At 44.3% G+C, this 21325-nt stretch overlaps 1 protein-coding gene across 9 annotated transcripts in view; it reads left to right on the plus strand.

Annotated features, from left to right (window-relative positions):
* The window catches only part of kcnt1b (potassium sodium-activated channel subfamily T member 1b), a 412195-nt gene that overhangs the window by 246921 nt on the left and 143949 nt on the right, over window positions 1–21325 (plus strand). For all 9 annotated transcript variants that reach the window (XM_072565807.1, XM_072565812.1, XM_072565806.1 and 6 more), the window contains 2 exons: window positions 8907–8990; window positions 11618–11712. In XM_072565807.1, coding sequence (XP_072421908.1) covers window positions 8907–8990; window positions 11618–11712 — 179 coding nt within the window. The remainder of the gene's footprint in view (window positions 1–8906; window positions 8991–11617; window positions 11713–21325) is intronic.

The raw sequence follows: 21325 nt of genomic DNA on the forward strand, positions 1-21325 counted from the left end.
AAGTTGCACTCAATTTTTGACTCTCGATTAAGGTAAGAAGGGGAGGTTTTAAAAGGGACCTAAGGGGCAACTTTTTCAGACAGAGGGTGGTGCATGTATGGAATGAACTGCCAGAGGAGGTGGTGCAGGCTGGTACAATGGGAACATTTAAAAGATCATCTGGATGGGTATATGAATAGGAAGGGTTTAGAGGGATATGGGCTAAATGCAGGCAAATGGGACTAGATTAATTTAGGATATCTGGTCAGTTTGGAGAAGTTAGATCAAAGGGTCAGTTTCCATGCCATACATCTCTATGACTCTGCGGTTCTACTACTGTAATGTGAGAGTGGCAGCTGTTAACATAATTAAATAATTACTAATTATTTAATTATGAATTTTAATTCTATATATGAGCACAGAATCAATCCAAACATCTCTGGGTGAATGTGGACATGCAGTGCAAATGTTTCACCAGTTTAATGATCATTTGCATTGAATTGGAAATCTCACTCAAGGCCAGAATAAGTTACTGGTGCAGGGAGCAGGCAGAGTGTTATTCTGCTCTAACAGCCAGTACTCAGGGCACTCCTGACCAAGCGTGACCAAGGGCTGCAGATTTTGAGAATGGAAAATGGCTAAATGCCAGCATCCTTTGTTAAATTTAATATTTGAACATTTAGAGGACTAATGATATTTCACTAATTATGTTAATTTTACAACTTTTTTTGCAGTTTTTGCCCTGCCTTTCCAAGTAAAATATTTTCATAGAAGCAGGTTGGGTTTGAATGGTGCACCCCGTTTCTGCCCTTGTCCTAATAGGGTAGGTCACATGACACCAAGTTATGAACTCTTCACCTGACGAAGGAGCAGCGTTCTGAAAGCTTGTACTTCCAAATAAAACTGTTGAACTATAACCTGGTGTAGTGTGACTTCTGACCTTGTCCACCTCAGTCCAACACCAGCACCTCTACATCATAATATCATAGGGACAGGACCATCCTGGCATTCTTGCCAGTTAGAGCTCAGCTGGTAGAACTCGTGCTCAAGATTCTGGGTCCCTCTTGAACTTAAAAATTATTGCTGGCACTCCTGTGCAGCACCGAGGGAGTGCTGGACTGTCAGAAATGCTATCTTTCTGTGAGAACTTAAACCAACGCTTCACAACCATCTTAGGTGAAGATAAAAAAAAAGTCCTTGGGACTAATTTGAAGAGGAGAGGGGATATCCCCAGAGGTTTGGACAAAATTTGTCCCACAACCAAATAAAAACAGATGATCTGATCATTCCCACATGGGGTTTAATTCAGATAAATGTGAGGTGCTGCATTTTGGGAAAGCAAATCTTAGCAGGACTTATACACTTAATGGTAAGGTCATAGGGAGTGTTGCTGAACTAAGAGACCTTGGAGTGCAGGTTCATAGCTCCTTGAAAGTGGAGTCGCATTTAGATAGGATAGTGAAGAAGGCGTTTGGTATGCTTTCCTTTATTGGTCAGAGTATTGAATACAGGAGTTGGGAAGTTATGTTGCAGCTGTACAGGACATTGGTTAGGCCACTGTTGAAATATTGCGTGCAATTCTGGTCTCCTTCCTATTGAAAGATGTTGTGAAACTTGAAAGTGTTCAGAAAAGATTTACAAGGATGTTGCCAGGGTTGGAGGATCTGAGCTACAGGGAGAGGCTGAACAGGCTGGGGTTGTTTTCCCTGGAGCGTCGGAGGATGAGGGGTGACCTTATAGATGTTTACAAAATTATGAGGGGCATGGATAGGATAAATAGACAAAGTCTTTTCCCTGGGGTCGGGGAGTCCAGAACTAGAGGGCATAGGTTTAGGGTGAGAAGGGAAAGATATAAAAGAGACCTAAGAGGCAACCTTTTCACACAGAGGATGGTACGTGTATGGAATGAGCTGTCAGAGGATGTGGTGGAGGCTGGTACAATTGCAACATTTAAGAGGCATTTGGATGGGTATATGAATAGGAAGGGTTTGGAGGGATATGGGCCGGGTGCTGGCAGGTGGGACTAGATTGTGTCGGCATGGATGGGTTGGACTGAAGGATGTGTTTCCATGCTGTACATCTCTATGACTCTATGACTCTATGACTGTTTATGGGAGCTTGCTGAGTCTAAATTGGCTGCTAAGTTTCCTACGTCCCTAGAGTGACTATATTTTGGCTGAAAAGTGCTTTGACATACCTATGGTCGATAAACTTTGATTTCTTTTGAGAGTTATCATCCAAATTTAGTTCCAGGAGCAGTCAGATGTGTTAGAGGATGATTGGTCCTACTTAGAATTTAAAATATTAGAAATCACGGTATTTATTATGGTTATTTTGATTAATTACATGTGTGGTATTATGTGCAAGGATTAAGCATACAATTAGTGTCACGACATATAGGTTACAATCTACAGAAACACACATTAACAGCTAAATTGTCAATTCATCAAGCCCCAGCAAATTCTGTTTTTCAGCAATGACTCCTTTCAGAAACATAAGAACAGAAGACATATTAGTGGATGTAAACAACTCAGTCCCGAAAGCCTTCTTTACTTTCAATAAAATCATGTCGCCTCTGATCATGGCCTTAAATGCATTTTTCCGACTGTGCTCCATTACCCATGGCTCCAGTGTGAATGAAAAGCCCATCCAACAGTGTTTGGATCGTGATATCTCCCCAGTGTTAATCTTCCTTTCATGTCCCCTGACAATGATTTTCAGCTCCTTATTTATTAGTCTGCGCGATCCCGACAGCCAGTTACTGAAACCTTCATACATTCTCATGCACATGCATCTTTCCCAACCCTCTCAGGCTGCACTGCTTCATTGAGAAAACTATTTTTAAATTTTTAACTTTTGTGACAACTCCAGGAGTAGCAGGGTTTGATTTCCAGCGTGCTGTTGGAATGAAATGTAACAACAGTTCAATTACTATGCAGAGGGATCATCAGTAGTCCTATTAGATCCTTTGCAATTCCTTCTGAAAATTTATGTCACACTCGATTTGTGTAAGTGCTTCCTGCAGACGATGCTGTCTATACTGCAGATTAGCTTAACTTGCATATCTTGGTTTTCATTAATATAGAAATTTAAAACAATACGTTTGGTAGCATTGGGTGAGTGAGTGAGTGCAATCATTCCTGTATCCAGCTGAGGAATTGTTTCTAAAAGGGTTTCCTCCGGGTACTCCGGTTTCCTCCCACAGTCCAAAGATGTGCAGGTCAGGTGAATTGCCCATACTAAATTACCCATAGTGTTAGATAAGGGGTAAATGTGTGGGGGGCGGGTTGGTGTGGAATTGTTGGGCTGAAGAGCCTGTTTCCACACCGTAAGTAATCTAATCTAAAAGTGCTTTTCCATGCCAACACACATCTTGAAATCTGCATTGGAAAGAGTTTTTCAACGATCCAGTACTCTGGGTATGCGTGGAGGTTTCATTGTATGTGTTTTGAAATGGCTGTGGGTTTCAGGCAGCTGTTAGTGTTACTCATTCAGAATCCCAATCCAGTCATAATCCACCTATCACCCTGAATCTTCATAATTAGAATTAGGCGTTTTTATGTTAAGTCACACACAGTAATTGCGTATAATCCCAGCGATTGCGAATCCCAGCTATTTTTAACCATCTGTTATTGAGTCATGGAATCCCTACAGTGTGGAAACAGTCCCTTCTACCCAGCAAGTCCGCACTGACCCTCTGAACAGTAATCTACCCAGACCCATTCCCCTATAATTACCCCTGGCTAGTGCACCTAACCAACATATCCCTGAACACTAAGGGCAATTTAGCACGGCCAATCCACCCAACCTGCCATCTTTGGATTGTGGGCCGAAAATGAAGCATCCGGAGGAAACCCACGCAGACATGGGGAGAATGTGTAAACTCCATACAGACAGTCACCCGAGGTTGGAAATTGAAACTGGGTCCTTGGTGCTATGAGGCAGCAGTGCTAACCATTGAGCCATTGCGCCACCCTAAGCCACTGTGCCACCCTGGATTGTGAATGTTTCTGAAAAGGCCAGGTTTTATTACCCATTTGTCATTGACCTTGGGAAGGTGGAGGTATGGTGAATCACTGTCACCCATGTGGTGAAGGTGCTGTCACAGTGTTCTTGGGGAGAGAGTTACTCCATGACGATGAAGGACCAGTGCCGTATTTCCAAGTCAAGATAATGCATAACTTGGAGGTGGCTTTACAGATGATGGGTTAATGTTTGGGTTAGTAGAAAGCATTTGAAATATATTTATCTTTTTTTTGTCATTGCTGCTCAACAAATCTGTCAAGTGCAAAAATAGTTGTTTCAATACCTTTTTGCAGAAAGTGAGGACTGCAGATGCTGGAGATCAGAGCTGAAAATGTGTTGCTGGAAAAGCGCAGCAGGTCACGCAGCATCCAAGGAGCAGGAGAATCGACGTTTTGGGCATGAGCCCTTCTTCAGGAATGAGGAGAGTGTGCCAAGCAGGCTAAGATAAAAGGTAGGGAGGAGAGACTTTGGGGAGGGGCGTTGGAAATGCAATAGGTGGAAGGAGGTTAAGGTGAGGGTGATAGGCCGGAGTGGGGGTGGAGGCGGAGAGGTCAGGAAGAAGATTACAGGTTAGGAAGTGGTGCTGAGTTTGAGGGTTGGGACTGAGACAAGGTGGGGGGAGGGGAAATGAGGAAACTGGAGAAATCTGAGTTCATCCCTTGTGGTTGGAGGGTTCCTCGGCAGAAGATGAGGCGCTCTTCCTCCAGCTGTCGTGTTGCTATGGTCTGGCGATGGAGGAGTCCAAGGACCTGCATGTCCTTGGTGGAGTGGGAGGGGGGGTTGAAGTGTTGAGCCACGGGGTGGTTGGGTTGGTTGGTCCAGGTGTCCCAGAGGTGTTCTCTGAAACATTCCGCAAGTAGGCGGCCTGTCTCCCCAAGGTCCTTGGACTCCTCCATCGCCAGACCCATAGCAACATGACGGCTGGAGGAAGAGCGCCTCATCTTCCGCCTAGGAACCCTCCAACCACAAGGGATGAACTCAGATTTCTCCAGTTTCCTCATTTCCCCTCCCCCCACCTTGTCTCAGTCCCAACCCTCGAACTCAGCACCACCTTCCTAACCTGCAATTTCCTTCCTGACCTCTCCGCCCCCATCCCCACGTCGGCCTATCACCCTCACCTTAACCTCCTTCCACCTATCGCATTCCCAACGCCCCTCCCCCAAGTCCCTCCTCCCTACCTTTTATCTTAGCCTGCTTGGCACACCCTCCTCATTCCTGAAGAAGGGCTCATGCCCGAAACATCAATTCTCCTGCCCCTTGGATGCTGCCTGACCTGCTGCGCTTTTCCAGCAACACATTTTCAGCTCAATACCTTTTTGCTAAAGTACAGTTTAGATCGTTAATTGTGTTGCGTTTCTTGAAAAAAAGCTGGCTTGGAAAAGCTACTGAGCTGACTAGATTGAGACAACAGATTTTGCAACACAAATTGGTGTACAGGGCGACCTCCGTATTCGATTTCCATGGATTCAATTACCCACGGTTTACCGTGACACAAACATATTATAGAGAACGTTCCAGAACCAGGGACCAGGAGGCTGCCGGGAAGATACGTTTCCCATTGAAATAAATGGGTTTACTCTTATCTGCAGTTTTGGGCTTCCGCAGTAGGTCTTAGAACGTATATCCCTCGTGTATGGGGGGGTTACTGTACTTTTACGCCCCTGAGCACCAGGGTTTCCACTGGAAATGTTAATTCAGTCCGTTAAAGTAGGGACTGCCTGCTCCTAGTGTATCTGGGCTGTGTCATTGCAAGGCTACATGTCCTTTCAGCTCAAATGTAAATGCAAGACAAGGAAAATATTTGCAACACAAACCTGTTATTCTGCCAATCATGTTTCCATGTCGACAAAGACACACACTTTCCTTTCAAATAATCTAAAGATTGACATGGACTGGATGGGTCAAAATACCTTTTCTGTTCTGTAGGCATCTATGATCTCTAATGCCTGCCAACGTACCCTCACCTTCTCAAGGGAAATTTTGAGATGTGTTTGTTATTTATATATTAATTTTGTTTGTTTTAATGTCGGTGTAGATATTAATTAGGATTGTTTACTTGAGCACATCACGATACGTTTATTGAAACCGTGCTGTGGTTGAGTTCAGAGATATATGCTTGTATCATTTCACCCTGGAAATAAATGTTGGCAGAGTAAATATTAGCTCTAGAATTACCCTTCACCAACCTGCTTTCCAGAATAGATTCCACCCTTGGATAACTGTCTGTGTGGAGTTTGCACATTCTCCCCATGTCTGTGTGAGTTTCCACCAAGTGCTCCGGTTTCCTCCCACAGTCCAAGGATGTGCAGGTTAGGTAGATTGACCATGTTAAATTGTCCCATAGTATCCAGAAAGGTGCAGGTTAGATGGATTGTCTTAACTAAATTGTCCCGCGGTGTCCAGGGACGTGCAGGTTAGGTGGATTGGCCATGCTATATTGTCCCACAGTGCCCAAAGATGTGCAGATCAGGTGGATTGGCCATGCTATATTGTCCCACTTTGTCTAAAGATGTGCAGGTAAGGTGGATTGGCCATGCTATTTTGTCTCACGTTGTTCAAAGATGGTATTGGTCAGGTGGATTGGTCATGTTAAATTGTCCCACAGTGTCCAAACATGCGTCGACTAGGTGGGTTAGCCGTGGGAAATGCAGGGTTACAGGGATAGGGTAGGGGTGTGGGTCTGGCTGGGTTGCTCTTTGGAGGGTTGATGTGGACTCAATGGGCCGAACGGCCTGGTTCCACACTGTAGGGATTGTATGATTCTACGATTCTAATAGAGCTGTTAGATATGCGTTTTCTTATCTATTTTGAGGAAAGCCCTGCACTTTACCTTGAAGTAAGGGCCCCTGTAGGAAATAATTGTATTGAGGAGGTGATTTCCAGTGAAGCCCTTTATTTCCAGGAACTGATCATTTAATTGATTTGCCTCAGAGATAAACAATAGTAAGAAGGTCAACAAAAAGGGTAATTATAGGGGAAGTATATTGTAGGAACGAGTCTAGTTTTGAGCAGAGTTTTAGTTTTAGTTGAGATCATATTTGCTGCAGGAAACATTGCTTTCAAACTGAGTTTGGCTGAATTTCTACAAAAAGTTTAATAACTGAAGGACTCTCATAAGGTTGAGTTGAAGGTCTGGCATAACTCAGCTGTGAAGAGGGAGAGTTTTAAATGCAGGATTCCAGAGTTAAAGAACATTCGTTCAAGAAGGGTTCTCACTCAAGATGATTACACTTATGACACTAGTGATGCCTGTGTCTGTACTAGGAGTTGATAACAAGAGAACAATTGGAGGAAGTTAAAAGGAAGCAACCTTTCGAACCAAGTGTTAATCTTCAAATTTCTATTGAGTGTCTGACTCAAGTTTATTGAAAATATATAAGTTAAAAGGAAATAGTGAGAAAATTGAGTTAACAAGTTTCAATTAAAACATGTCTTAGCTGTGCTCATTAGATTTTTAATATCATCCTGTAACTGACAGTTTTGTTATTTTTATTAATGTTGTTTGATTTTTGTTTAGTTAAATGTCTTTGATTTAAACTGTAAACCTTGTGGCTTCGTTCTTTTAGTAAATACTTGGGTTTAGAGATTTTAGAAAAACGTTACTGGTTTCTACCTAGTACATAAATGACACCAAAGATTAGAACCATGATTTGGGGGTCCCAGTGTTGGACTGGGGTGGACAAGGTCAGAAGTTACACAATGCTGGGTTACAGTCCAACAGGTTTATGTAAAATCGCAAGCTTTCAGAGCGCTGTCCTTTCATTGAGTGAAGTGTGCAGAAACCTGATGTCTGTGTCGATATGCGTGATCTTCTTGGAGATCCTCTCCACCTTAAGCCAATGGTTTGTGGTGTCGATGGTAGCCAAGATGTGGAAGTGCCGGTGTTGAACCGGGTGGACAAGGTCAGAAGTCACAGGACACCAGGTCACTTCAGCTGACGAAGGAGCAGCACTCTGAAAGCTTGTGATTTCAAATAAGCCCATTGGACTATAACCTGGTGCCGTGTTACTTCTGAACTTGACTGAAGATTAAAGTTAAGATTAAGGTCAAGTTAACTGAAACATTGAACATAAAATATAATCCATCAATTACTGTTTTATTGACTTTTGTTTCATATCAGTGTTTCCCTTGTCGTCATCTCTTCTGAATCTATTACTCCCTGAGTGGATTGTGTTCCGCTGATTATAATCACGCTGCAATATCTCACTCACATAATCTTCACAGATGTTGGAGCATTAATAGGGGGTGTCATGGGGTTTTTAAATTGTGGGGCATCACTGTATATTAATCAGGAGTGTTGGCTTTGAGGATTATCTTCTTTCCCTGGCCTAACACAGAGTGTTTGACAAGCAACTGCTGTCAAGCCAAAAGAAGCTAATAATTACATCTTCTCAAAACATATATAAGAATTGTCGGGTACTTGATAGGTTGTGCTATCATACAACATTGGGGTGAAACTGTTCACCATGTGCAGAGAGCTGAACAACAACACAGCACAGATTGGAAATCTTTCTGACCTCTATGAGAGCCTAGTCTTGATGAATTACATTTGTATGTAACCTGGAAACACCTCAAAGCACCACACAGGTATTTCCAACCTGCACACAATTGCTTCCTGACTCTGGCCTTTGCACATTGCTCACTTTTCCTTTGCCCCACCATTGGCGGCAGAATCTTTGGCTCTCCTAGTTGAAACTTCCTGATCGCTTTCTTAAACCTATCCACCTCTGCTGTTGTCTCTGATCCAGTTTCTTGGGACCCCACCTCCACCCTACCTCTCCCTTTCCAGTCTGCATTTCCATGTGTGAAGTGTTTGGGGATGTTGTTTCTGAGCATAGGGCACTAGTTAAATTAAACTTGTTTCCTTCTGAGTGAGTCCATTCTCTTTGTCTCTATTACAGATTTTCTGGCCACCTCTGAGGAATCTCTTCATCCCAGTCTTTCTAAACTGTTGGCTAGCCAAGCATGTGCTGGAGAACATGATAGTAAGTGACTCTGAGTCATTTATTTTGAATCCTGCTTCCTTTCAAAGACTGCATTAACATTTTTGAATCCCAAGGTAAACCTGCAGTTACATTTCTAAAAGATGTTCACCAAAAAAACTTTGGTGTCAGGAACAACTTCAGGATTGCAAAGTTGGCATCATCAAATCTTAAAATAAAACGTCAAATATGAAAACACAGGATGTTGATAATACACAACATTCAGTAAGAAGAAAGTCTGGCCAGCAGTTTGGGAGCGGACACTTCATTAGAATCCACCTCCAACCCTGTATTTGAAGTTTGTCTTTCCCTGGAACATATGATTGCTGGAAACGACACAATAGACCCTGTTACAGGAAGGATGTTATTAAGCTAGAGAGTGATCAGAAGAGATTTACCAGGATGTTGCCGGGAATGGAAGGGCTGAGTTATAAAGAAAGGCTGGGATTATTTTTCACTGGAGTTTGAGAGGTGACCTTGTAGAGGTTTATAAAATTGTGAGGGGTAGAGATAAGGTGAATGGGAGATGTCTTTTCCCGGGGATGGGGGATTTCAAGGCAAGGGGGCATATTTTTAAGGTGAGAGAAGAGAGATTTAAAAAAAACATGGGGGCAAATTTTTTTCACAGAGGCTAGTTTGCTTGTGGAATGAACTTCCTGAGGAAGTGGTGGATGTGGGCACAGGTACAAAATTTAAAAGATACTTAGATAAGTCCGTGAATAGGAAAGGTTTGGATGGCTACGGGCCAGGACCTAGCAGGTGGGACCAGTCTAGTTTGGGATCATGTTCAGCATGGACTGGTTGGACTGATGAGTCTGTTTCCACGCTGGATCACTTTATAAATCTATGACTGTATAACTGTTGCCACTTGCTTATCTTTAGTTTTCTCAAAATTCTAGCTTGCTAACAGGTCATCTCCACGAGTTATCTGTTAATTCCTGAAGCAAAACAACAATGTCGTGTACAAAATCCCATGCAAGGACTGTACAAAACACTACATAGGACAAACAGGAAGACAGCTAACGATCCGTATCCATGAACACCAATGAGCCATGAAACGACACGGCCTGCTGTCCTTAGTAGCCACACACGCAGATGACAGGCAACATGAGTTTGACTGGGACAACACTACTATTATAGGACAAGCCAAACAGAGAACAGCCAGGGAATTCCTAGAGGCATGGAACTCATCCACAGATTCAATCAATAAGCACATCGACCTGGACCCAATATACCGACCACTGCAACGGACAGCTGGAACTGACAACCGGAAGCAGCAGATACAAATCACTATAAATGCCGGAGGAAACATCACAGAAGCGCTTCACAGGAGGCTCCCAAGCACTGAGGATGTCACCTAAACAGGGGACGAAACGTCTGCAACACAAATTCCCAGCTCGGCGAACAGAACCACAACAACGAGCACCCGAGCTACAAATCATTCTCCCAAACTTTGAGCAATACAACAGAGCAGAGATGACCAATGTTGTAAATATGTCTAAAGAAGGCCATGAGATTGAGACATATAGGATTCTTAGTGGACTTGACAATATAGATGGACAGAGGTTGTACCTCATAGAGACACAGACTGGCCTTGTGGGAGAATCAAAGGACATGATCTCAGAGTAAAGGCCGTTAGGACAGGGATGAGGAGGAGTTCCTTCTCTCATAGGGCAGTGATTCTGTGGAATTCTTTCCCACAGAGGGCTGTTGAAGCTGGGGTGTTAGGTCCAATCAAGGCTGAGATAGACAGAGTTTTAACCAGGAAAGGAATCAAGTGTTATCGAGAAAGTAGAGTTGAAGATTATCAAATCAGATATGATCTCATTAAAAGGCAGAACAGACTAAATGGGCCAAATGGCCTACTTCTGATCCCTTGTCTTATTCCTTTTCCATCAATTAGGTCCAAAGCACCCTCTGTTGACTCTTAGTAAGGGTGGTAACCACTTCACGTTGGAGGGGAGGAAGGAGTGAGGAGGGATGTTCTGCAGAATTTTACAATGTATTATAGTGTTCCCTAATCAAAGGCAGATTGAAAAACCACTGTCCTGCGAGTCCCAAGGAAAGAATGCGCTACTGCAGCTCAGAGAGACTCTTATTGTGTTGGAGCTGGCCCATAATCCAGGATTCTCACCGTTAACTTAAGACGGGTGCCCCGAGAGGCCTGGGCTCCCAGTGTTTCCTGGTATAGTGTCAACTGCCACAAACCCAAAGATGTAAAGGTTAGGTCAATTAGCCATGCTAAATTGCCCATATGGGTGTGTAGGTTAAGTGCATTAGTCAGGGGCAAATATAGGTTCGGGGAATGGGTTAGGTGAGTTACTCTTCAGAGGGTCGGTGTGGATTTGATGGGCCGAAGGGCCTGCTTCCACACTGTAGGAATTCTAATTCTAATTCTAATTCTAAAAAAGTCACAGTTACACTCACTGTGGTGTGGAAAAGCTTCAGGATTGACTCGTAGAGTTTGTACAACATGACATTGAAACAATTGCAACTCAGGAGGAAGATTATTATTTACATGTTGAAAAACACAGCTCCTGGGAGCAGGCTAGAACTTATTCAGACAGAATTATGGATGACAATTTCTCATTTGTGTTTGGAATCTCTAACGGAAGTTTCTTTCTCTCCAGAATGATTTGCATAGAGCTATTCAGAGGACACAGTCTGCGATGTTTAACCAAGTCTTAATATTGATTTGTACACTACTCTGTCTTGTGTTTACTGGGTGAGTTCTTTATAAGTCATTTAAGTATTTGGATATAATTCTGGATGTATTACTTCCTGAGATTTCCTTTTCATTATGCCTGCTGTCATGAATGTAATTAGTCATTCAAGTGGGTTACTGAGGTCTTAAGAATCCTTCTAACACGTTTAATTGCCAAATGCAGCAATTCCTGCTCCATGGTACTCCCACCAGTGGTGGCACTGTGAGGTGAGTGGTGCCGATCTTCCTGCAATCAGCTCAGCTCAAAGAGATTGGACTGATCACTCCGAATGCCAAAACGACACATAAAATGGCCAAAAAATAAATCCCCAAAGAAATCAGGAACAAAAATAGAAGTTGCTTTAAAACTCAACAGCTCTGGTATCCCTCCGAGAAGTGGAGGAGCTGGTGTTGGACTGGGATAGAAAAGTTAAAAATCACACAACACCAGATTATATTCCAACAGGTTTATTTGGAAGAACAAGCTTTTGGACTGCTGCTCCTTTGCCAGCCACCTGACAAAAGAGCAGCACTCTGAAAGCTAGTATTTTCAAACAAACCCACTGGATTATAACCTGTTGCTGTGTGATTTTTAACATCTTCTATGAAGAGACACAGCAGAGTTAGTGTTTCGGGTCCAATGACCCTACCTCAGAATGACTACCAGCTCACACACAGATGCAGCCGGTAATGTCAGCTGCTCATGCACCGCTGACATCACCATTTTGCATGGGCAGTGATGTCAGCACAACCGCATACACCTCCACTGCCCCATCCTTATTTGACCTTTGTGACAGGGAGCAGCTTAAGGAGACACCTTGTCCATGATCAATGCCAAGGAAGATTCCCCTAATATACTGAATGGCCTCCCTTAGTCTTATTGCAGCACTGTTAACCCAGAGACTCAGATAATGTTCTGGAGGGTTCAAATCCCGTCACAGCAGATGGTGGAATTTGAATTCAATAAAAACCTGGAAGTAAGAATCTAATGATGACCATGAATCCATTGTCGATTACCAGGAAAAAAATCCAACTGCTTCACTAATGCCCTTTAGGGAAGGAAACTGCCATCCTTACTTGGTCTGGCCTACATGTGACTCCAGACCCACAGCAATGGGGTTGACTCTTAACTGCCCTCTGGGCAATTAGGGATGGATAATAAATGCTGCCTAGCCAGTGATGCTGTCATCCTGTGCATTAATAAAGGAGTAAAAAAAAAACATTTTAAGAACTGTTCTGGCACAGCGGTAGTGACCTTTCCTCTGAGCTGGAGACTCCAGGTTCATGTTTCAACTGCACTGGTGTGTCAGTCATAGAATCCCAACAGTGCAAAAGAGGCCGTTGGGTCCATCAAGTCTGCACCAACCCTCCGAAGAGCATCCCACCCAAACCAAGCCTCTGGCCTGATGCACCTTCCCCTACCTCATTTATCATTTACCATGTCACAACATCCCTGAAAAGGTTAATTGGAAAAAAAACAATTGTGAATTAGCTATTGACCTCTGAAACTGAACTGCAGGCAACACAGCTTTCAGGGATTTTCATTTAATAAGTAGTGAAGGATTTTATTCCTGTGAAGAAGAAATTTGCTCCTGGAAACACTAATTGATAACCAAAATATTTCTTAATAGAAATATTTTAGCGCTGCATGTATTTACATTTTGTGATTTGTATGTGAAGAGTTTGCTGATTGTACTATTCTTTTATTTGAAAAAATGAGAAATGTTTGATAAAAGCATCATTGGCAGACCGCTCACATAATCAACCATTGCGTTGCCTGGTGGGATATTGAGAAACAAAACTCCTTGGTTTGCTACCACACAGAGAAGGGGCAGAATGGCCTCTTTCTGCACAGTGACAATTCTGTGATTCCGTTTCACTCTTCACTTGTGCTGAGTGAGCTGTGTGTGATTGGTAACACATAGGTGTCTGGTTAGTTTGAGTTATAGGGAAAAGTAATGTTTTTCTCCTGGTTGTCCTTTCCCAGCCTGTGTGCATGCCAGATGAGGATGACATTTTATTAACAATGGAAAAAGCTGGAAATATTCAGTGTTTCTGGCAGCATTGATTCATTGTGGCTATTGAGTGCATGCTGGCTCTCTGTAGAACAATCCAGTCTGTCTTATTGTCCCTGCTCTGTCCCAGTCTGTCCCACAGTCCCTGCTCTGTCCCAGTCTGTCCCACTGTCCCTGCTCTGTCCCAATCTGTCCCACTGTCCCTGCTCTGTCCCAGTCTGTCCCACTGTCCCTGCTCTGTCCCAATCTGTCTCACTGTCCCTGCTCTGTCCCAGTCTGTCCCACTGTTCCTGCTCTGTCCCAATCTGTCCCACTGTCCCTGCTCTGTCCCAATCTGTCTCACTGTCCCTGCTCTGTCCCAGTCTGTCCCACAGTCCCTGCTCTGTCCCAGTCTGTCCCACTGTTCCTGCTCTGTCCCAATCTGTTTCACTGTCCCTGCTCTGCCCAATCTGTCCCACAGTCCCTGCTCTGTCCCAGTCTGTCCCACTGTTCCTGCTCTGTCCCAATCTGTCTCACTGTCCCTGCTCTGCCCAATCTGTCCCACAGTCCCTGCTCTGTCCCAGTCTGTCCCACTGTCCCTGCTCTGTCCCAATCTGTCTCACTGTCCCTGCTCTGTCCCAGTCTGTCCCACTGTTCCTGCTCTGTCCCAATCTGTCTCACTGTCCCTGCTCTGCCCAATCTGTCCCACAGTCCCTGCTCTGTCCCAGTCTGTCCCACTGTCCCTGCTCTGTCCCAATCTGTCTCACTGTCCCTGCTCTGTCCCAGTCTGTCCCACTGTTCCTGCTCTGTCCCAATCTGTCCCACTGTCCCTGCTCTGTCCCAATCTGTCTCACTGTCTCTGCTCTGTCCCAGTCTGTCCCACAGTCCCTGCTCTGTCCCAGTTGGTCCCACTGACCCTGCTCTGTCCCAGTCTGTGTCACTATCCCTGCTCTGTTCCAGACTGTCTCTCACTGCTCTGTCCCAGTCTGTCTCACTGTCCCTGCTCTGTCCCAGTCTGTCTCCCTGCTCTGTCCCAGTCTGTCTCACTGTCCCTGCTCTGTTCCAGTCTGTCCCACTGTCCCTGCTCTGTCCCATTCCATCCCACTGTCCCTGCTCTGCCCAGTCTGTCCCACTATCCCTGTTCTGTTCCAGTCTGTCTCCCTGCTCTGTCCCAGTCAGTCCCACTGTCCCTGCTCTGTCCAGTCTGTCTCACTGTCCCTGTTCTGTCCCACTGTTCCTGCTCTGTCCCAGTCTGTCCCACTGTCCCTGTTCTGTCCCAGTCTGTCTTCCTGCTCTGTCCCAGGCTATTCTATTGTCCATGCTCTGTCCCAGTCTGTCTCACTGTCCCTACTCTGTGAGTTTATTTCCCTCAAGTTCCCATCCAGTTTCATTTTGTAATCATCAATCATCTGCTGTTCTGCTAACCTAGTAGGCAGTGAGATTCAGGTAATTATTGCTCACTGCATAGAAACATGTTCTTCCTCAGATTCCCAAGCCCCTTGTACCTCTTGCCCTAAATCTTACATTGGTGTCTTCCTAGTCCTTTGATCATGGGAACGTTTTTTTTAAATTGACTTTAAAATTGGCAAGTTCGTCTGTCAAGGAGCACAACACCACTTTGAGTAAGTGAATATTTTCACTGAAATTCCTCATTCCCAAAACCATTGTGGTCAACTTTCTTGCTGTATAATACAGTTAATACCTGAAAGGATCAACTGATACCACAAGACCAGCCCTGCCAACAAGATTTAAGAATCGTTCCTGCAAGGAATGAGTAGAGTTACAAAGTCTTCTCCAAGAGTTGTGTAGCGTATGCTAACAAATTCTTCAGTGAATGCTTTTAGTGTTAACAGCATGTAGCTAACACAGTAATGTGTAGGGTGAGCCTGACGTCTTACAAGTGACAATTATTTATCTTAGATGCAATGAGGCTAGCTACTCTGTGATTGTAATAAACATATTTACTGTGTCATGAAGACTGAGCCTATCACAGGGTGGCACAGTGGCTCAGTGGTTAGTACCAGGTATGATTTCAGCCTTGGGCAACTGTCTGTGTGGGGTTTGCACGTTCTCCCCCAATATGTGTGGTTTCCTCCAGCTGCTCTGGTTTCCTCCCGCAGTCAAAAGATCTGCGTTAGGTGGATTGGCTGTGCAAAATTGCCTGTAGTAACATGAATGTGCAGGCTGTATGGAGTAGTCGTGGGACATGCAGGGTTACAGGGATGGGATGGGTCTGCTCTTTAAGGGTTGGTGTAGATGTGATGGATTGAATGGCCTGCTTCCACACTGTTGGGATTCTATGTTTCTGCCAAATATATACCCCACTTGGTATCAGATTTGAACTTACCCAAGAGGAAGAATTGGTGGCAGTAAATCTATCCTTTTAATGTTGGCACCCAGGATGATAACATTTTTCTGTACCCTGTCCAAGATCCTCATGCCCATCCTTCCTATGGCAACCAGAACTGGACACAATACCCCAGCAGTGGCCTAACCAGCATCTATGGTGAGAGAGGGAGAGAGAGTCAGCATTTCAACTCAATGACTTTTCATCAAAGTTCTTTCATGGAGAGGTGATTGGTTATTAGCTGTATTTCATTCCCCCCCCCCGAAATTCTGCCTGTATATCCAGAATTCTTCATAACTCAAATTCACAACATCTACAGTAATTAGCTTTTATGAAGATAAAATTTGGCTTGGTTGTAATACCTTGCAATACCTCTCCATCAATGTCAGCAAAATGTAGGAGCTGGTCATTGACTTCAGGAAGTGGAGTGGAGGGCACGCCCCTGTCTGCATCAATGGTACTGAGATGGAGATGGTCGAGAGCGTCAAGTTCTTGGGGGTGATGTCCCAGTCCACCCACGTTGACACTACCATCAAGAAAGTCCAGCAATGCTTCTACGTCCTCAGGAAGCTAAGGAAATTTGATATGTCCCGAAAGCCACTTCCCAATTTTGAACGAGGCACAAGAGAAAGAATCCTATCCAGATGCATCACAGTCTGGAATGGCAACTCCTCTTACCAAGACCGCAAGGAACTACAGGGATTTGTGAACATAGCCCAGTCAATCACACAAACCAGCCTTCTATCCATTGACTTCATCTTCAGTGGCTGCTGCATTGTGAAAAGCAACCATCATCAAAGCCCCCTCCCAACCTGGTTGAACACACTTCCACCCTCTTCCATCAGGAAGAAGGTATACACTTTGAATACACATATGATTCAAGAACAGGTTCTTCCCCATTGTTATCAGGCTTTTGAAAGGACCTCTGAAGTAAAAATCTCTCTGCACCTTCTTGGCAGCTATAACACTGTATCCTGCACTCTGTTCTGTTACTCTGATGTACTTGTATAGCATGATCTGCGTGTAAAGCACATAAGACAACACTTGCTCCCAATGTCCAACTACAAACAATAGAAAAGACTACTTGTTTGATTATGTTGTTTGCCTGTGGTCTAACTAAAACTAGAATTCACTGAATTACTCTACTGTTTATTTATTGAGTTGTTCATGGGATGTGGGTGCTGCTGACAGGGCCAGAATTTATTGTTCATCGTAGATTGTCTAGAGAGTAGTTAAAAGTCAATCTCATTGCTGTGGGTCTAGAGTCATACTCAGGCCAGACTGAGTAAGGATGGTAGATTTCCCAGAAAAGGGCTATAGGGGAGCGGACGGATTCTTAACAACAACTGACAATGGTCGCCATTAGATCAGTGTTTCAATTTTACTGAATTCAAATTTCACCATCTGTCACAGTGGGATTCGAACCCATACCATCAAAACATTCACTTCAGGTTCTGCATTACCAGTGCAATGACGTTACCACTACATCACCACCTCATTCGAAAACACTGATCAATTTTTTTTCCTTTAATTTTGAGATTCTTGCTGCCTGTGTGGATAAGAGTGGGGGCTGTAGGGAGGATGAGCAAACTGAGCAGAGCACCGTGGTACAGGGAGCCATTGAAGGGGGATGGTGGAAAGAGAAATGTAGTTGTCATCGGTGATAGCATATTCAGGGAATGGACACCATTCTCTTGGACCAGGATTGAGAGTCCCAAAGACTGTGTTGCCTACCCAGTGTCTGGATTCAGGATAGCTCATCTGGGCTACAGAGGAACTTGGAGTGGGAGGGGAAAGATCCATTTGTTATGGTCCATGTGGGTACCAACGATACAGTTAGGAAGACGCAAGAGGTACCACTGAGGGAATATAAGCAGCTAAGTGTTAACTTGAAAAACAGAACCAAAAAGCTAATAATGTTAGATTACTACCTGAACCACGAGCAAATTGGCACAGGGCCAACAAGATTAAAGAAGTAAACTTGCGGATCAAAGATTAATCTGTAAGAAATGGGTTAGAATTCATGGGCTATCGGGTGGAGAGGAAGGAGGGAGCTGTTCCAATGGAATGGGATCTACCTGAATCACACTGGCACCAGAGGCCTGGCAAATAACAAAATTTGGATAGGGCTTCAAACTAAGTGGTGGGGGGAAGGAGATATTCACTTGCATGGAAAATTATGGAAAAGTTTAAAGGGGAAGGGGGCTCAGGAGAGGTTATTAAAGTTTCCAGAATAAGGAATTGAACAGAGAGTAAGGAGAAGCTCAGGAATCTAACTTCAGGCAAAGCAGATGAGGGGACAACTATGGGAAGGGGGGTCAGTCAATGCAGAACTGAGGGTGTTGTAGTTAATCACACACTGTAAAGGAAATGAAGTAAATGAGCCTGTAGCACTGATTGAATTTGGTAGGTATGATGCTGTGGGTATCATAGAAACATGGTTGCAAGGGGTATCTGGGCTGGGATCTAAATATCCAAGGCCGCACATCCTATTGAAAGGACAGACAGACGGGCAGAGAGATCAGGGTTGCTGTATTAATGAGAAATTAAATTAAATAGATGGCAGGAAGTGATATAAAATTGGAAGGCGTTGAATCTGTGTTGAGGAACTGCAAAAGGGAAAAACTCCTGACAGGAGTTATATAAAGGCCTCCCAGCAGTAGTCAGGATATGGGGAAGAAAATAAATCCGGAGGTAGAAAAGACAAGTAAGAAAGGCACTATTACAATAATCATGGGGGACCTCAATACGCAGGTGAACTGGGAAAAACAGGTTGGCAGCAGATCTCAAGGAATGAAATCCATGAAATATCTACTAGATGGTCTTTTGGAGCAGCTTGTGGTAGAGACCACTAGGGAACAGGCAATTCTGGATTTGGTGAGGTGTAATGAGGCAGACTTGAATAGGGAGCTTCAGGTGAAGGAACCCCGAGGACAAAGTTAAAAATCACACAACACCAGGTTATAGTACGACAGGTTTATTCAGAAGCTTGAGCTAGTGCTTCCAGGTGAAGCTATTGGAATATAATCTGATGTTGTGTGATTTTTAACTTTGGAGTAAGTGAGCGCTGCAGATGCTGGAGATCAGAGTCGAGAGTGGGGTGCTGGAAAAGCACAGCAGGTCAGGCAGCATCCGAGGAGCAGGAGAATCGATGTTTTGGGCAAAAGCCCTTTCCTGATGAAGGGATTATGCTCGAAATGTCAATTCTCCTGCTCCTCAGATGCTGGTTGACCTGCTGTATTTTTCCAGAACCACACTCTCAAGTCTGATTTTTAACTTTGTCCACCCCAGTCCAACCCCGACACCTCCAAGACGTGGGGGCCCCTAGGGGGCAGTGACCATTAAATGATAGAACTCACCCTGCAGTTTGAGAGAGAAAAGCTGGAATCATATGTAACGGTGTTACAATTGAGTAAAGATAACTTCAAAGACGTGATTAGGGAGCTGGCCTAAATTGATTGGAAGGGGATCCGAGCAGGGAAGATGGTGGAGCAGCAAGAGCAGGAGTTTCTACAGATAATTTGGGAGGCACAGCAGTGATTTATCTCAAGAAAGAAGAAACATAGTAAGGGGAGGACAAGGCAACCACGGCTGACAAGGGCAACCAGGGACAGCGTAAGAGGAAAAGCACACAATGTGGTGAAGATTAGTAAAAAGCCAGAGGACTGGGAAGTCTTTTAAACCAGCAGAGGATAACTAGAAAAAACAATAAGGTGTGGCAGAAGAGAAGATGAAATATGAGAGTAAACCATCCAGTAATATAAAAGAAGATTTCAAATATTTTTTAGATATCTAAAAGGCAAGATTGGACATTGAACTACTGGAAAATGAGGCTGGAGAGGTAGTATAGAGTCATGTAGTCAGACAACACTGAAACTTTGGTCCAACTCATCCGTACTGACCAAGTTTCACAAACTAAGCTTATCCCATTTGCCTGCATTTGGCCCACAATGCTCTAATCCTTTTCTATTAATGTACCAGTCCAAATGTCTTTTAAATGTTATTGGACCTGTGTCTACCACTTCCTTTGTGCACACCACTCTACGTGTGAAAATGTTGCCCTTCAGGTCCCTTTTAAATCTGTCTCCACTCACCTTAAAAATATGCCTCTAGAGTCATCGAGTTATCCAGCACAGAAACGGCCCTTTGTTCACGCTGACCAGATATCCTAAATTAATCTAGTCCCATTCGCTAGCACTTGGCCCATATCCCTCCAACCCTTCCTATTCATGTCCCCATCCAGATGCCTTTTAAATGTTGGACTTGCACCAACCTCCACCACTTCCTCTGGCAGTCCGTTCCATACATGCATCACTTTCTGTGTGAGAAAGTTGCCCTTCAGGTCCCTTTTGAATCTTTCTGCTCTCACCTTAAGCCTGTGCCCTTTAGTTTTGGACTCCCTGACCCTAAAAAAGAATAAAGATATAGTAGAAGAACTTGTTGGGTACTTTGCAACAATTTTCACAGTGTAAGACATCAATGGCATACTCCAGAACTTCAAGAGAGTCAGGGGACAGAGGTGAGTGTAGTGGCTATCACTAATGAGAAGGTGCTGAGGAAACTGCATGGTCTAAAGGTGGATAAATCACCTGGACCAGACAGGTTACAGGTTACCCCCCTTCCCCCCCCCTTTCCCCCCCCCCCCCCACCCCCTCAGAGTTCTGATGGATATAGCTGAAGAGATTGCAGAGACATTGGTGATCTTTTGGAATCACTAGCCTCAGGGAGGGTCCCAGAGGATTGGAAAATGGTTCCCGTAACACTCCTGTTTAAGAAGGGGAGGAGGCAGAAGACAGAAAACTCTAGGCTGTTTCGCCTGACCTTACAGAAACTTACAGAACACTTAGAGAGCTAGATAGAGTGGTGAAGACATTTTCACTAGTGGAAGAGACTAGGACCTGAGGACGCAGCCCTCAGAGTGAAAGGACGACCCTTTAGAACTGAGATGAGGAGACCATAAGACCATAAGACCATAAGACATAGGAGTGGAAGTAAGGCCATTCGGCCCATCGAGTCCACTCCGCCATTCAATCATGGCTGATGCGCATTTCAGCTCCACTTGCCAGCATTCTCCCCGTAGCCCTTAATTCCTCTAGACAACAAGAACCTATCAATCTCGGCCTTGAAGACATTTAGCGTCCCGGCTTCCACTGCACTCCGTGGCAATGAATTCCACAGGCCCACCACTCTCTGGCTGAAGAAATGTCTCCGCATTTCCGTTCTGAAATGACCCCCTCTAATTCTAAGGCTGTGTCCACGGGTCCTAGTCTCCTCGCCTAACAGAAACAATTTT

The sequence above is a fragment of the Chiloscyllium punctatum genome, chromosome 49 (genome assembly GCF_047496795.1).
Source record: "Chiloscyllium punctatum isolate Juve2018m chromosome 49, sChiPun1.3, whole genome shotgun sequence".
Taxonomy (NCBI): Eukaryota; Metazoa; Chordata; class Chondrichthyes; order Orectolobiformes; family Hemiscylliidae; genus Chiloscyllium; species Chiloscyllium punctatum.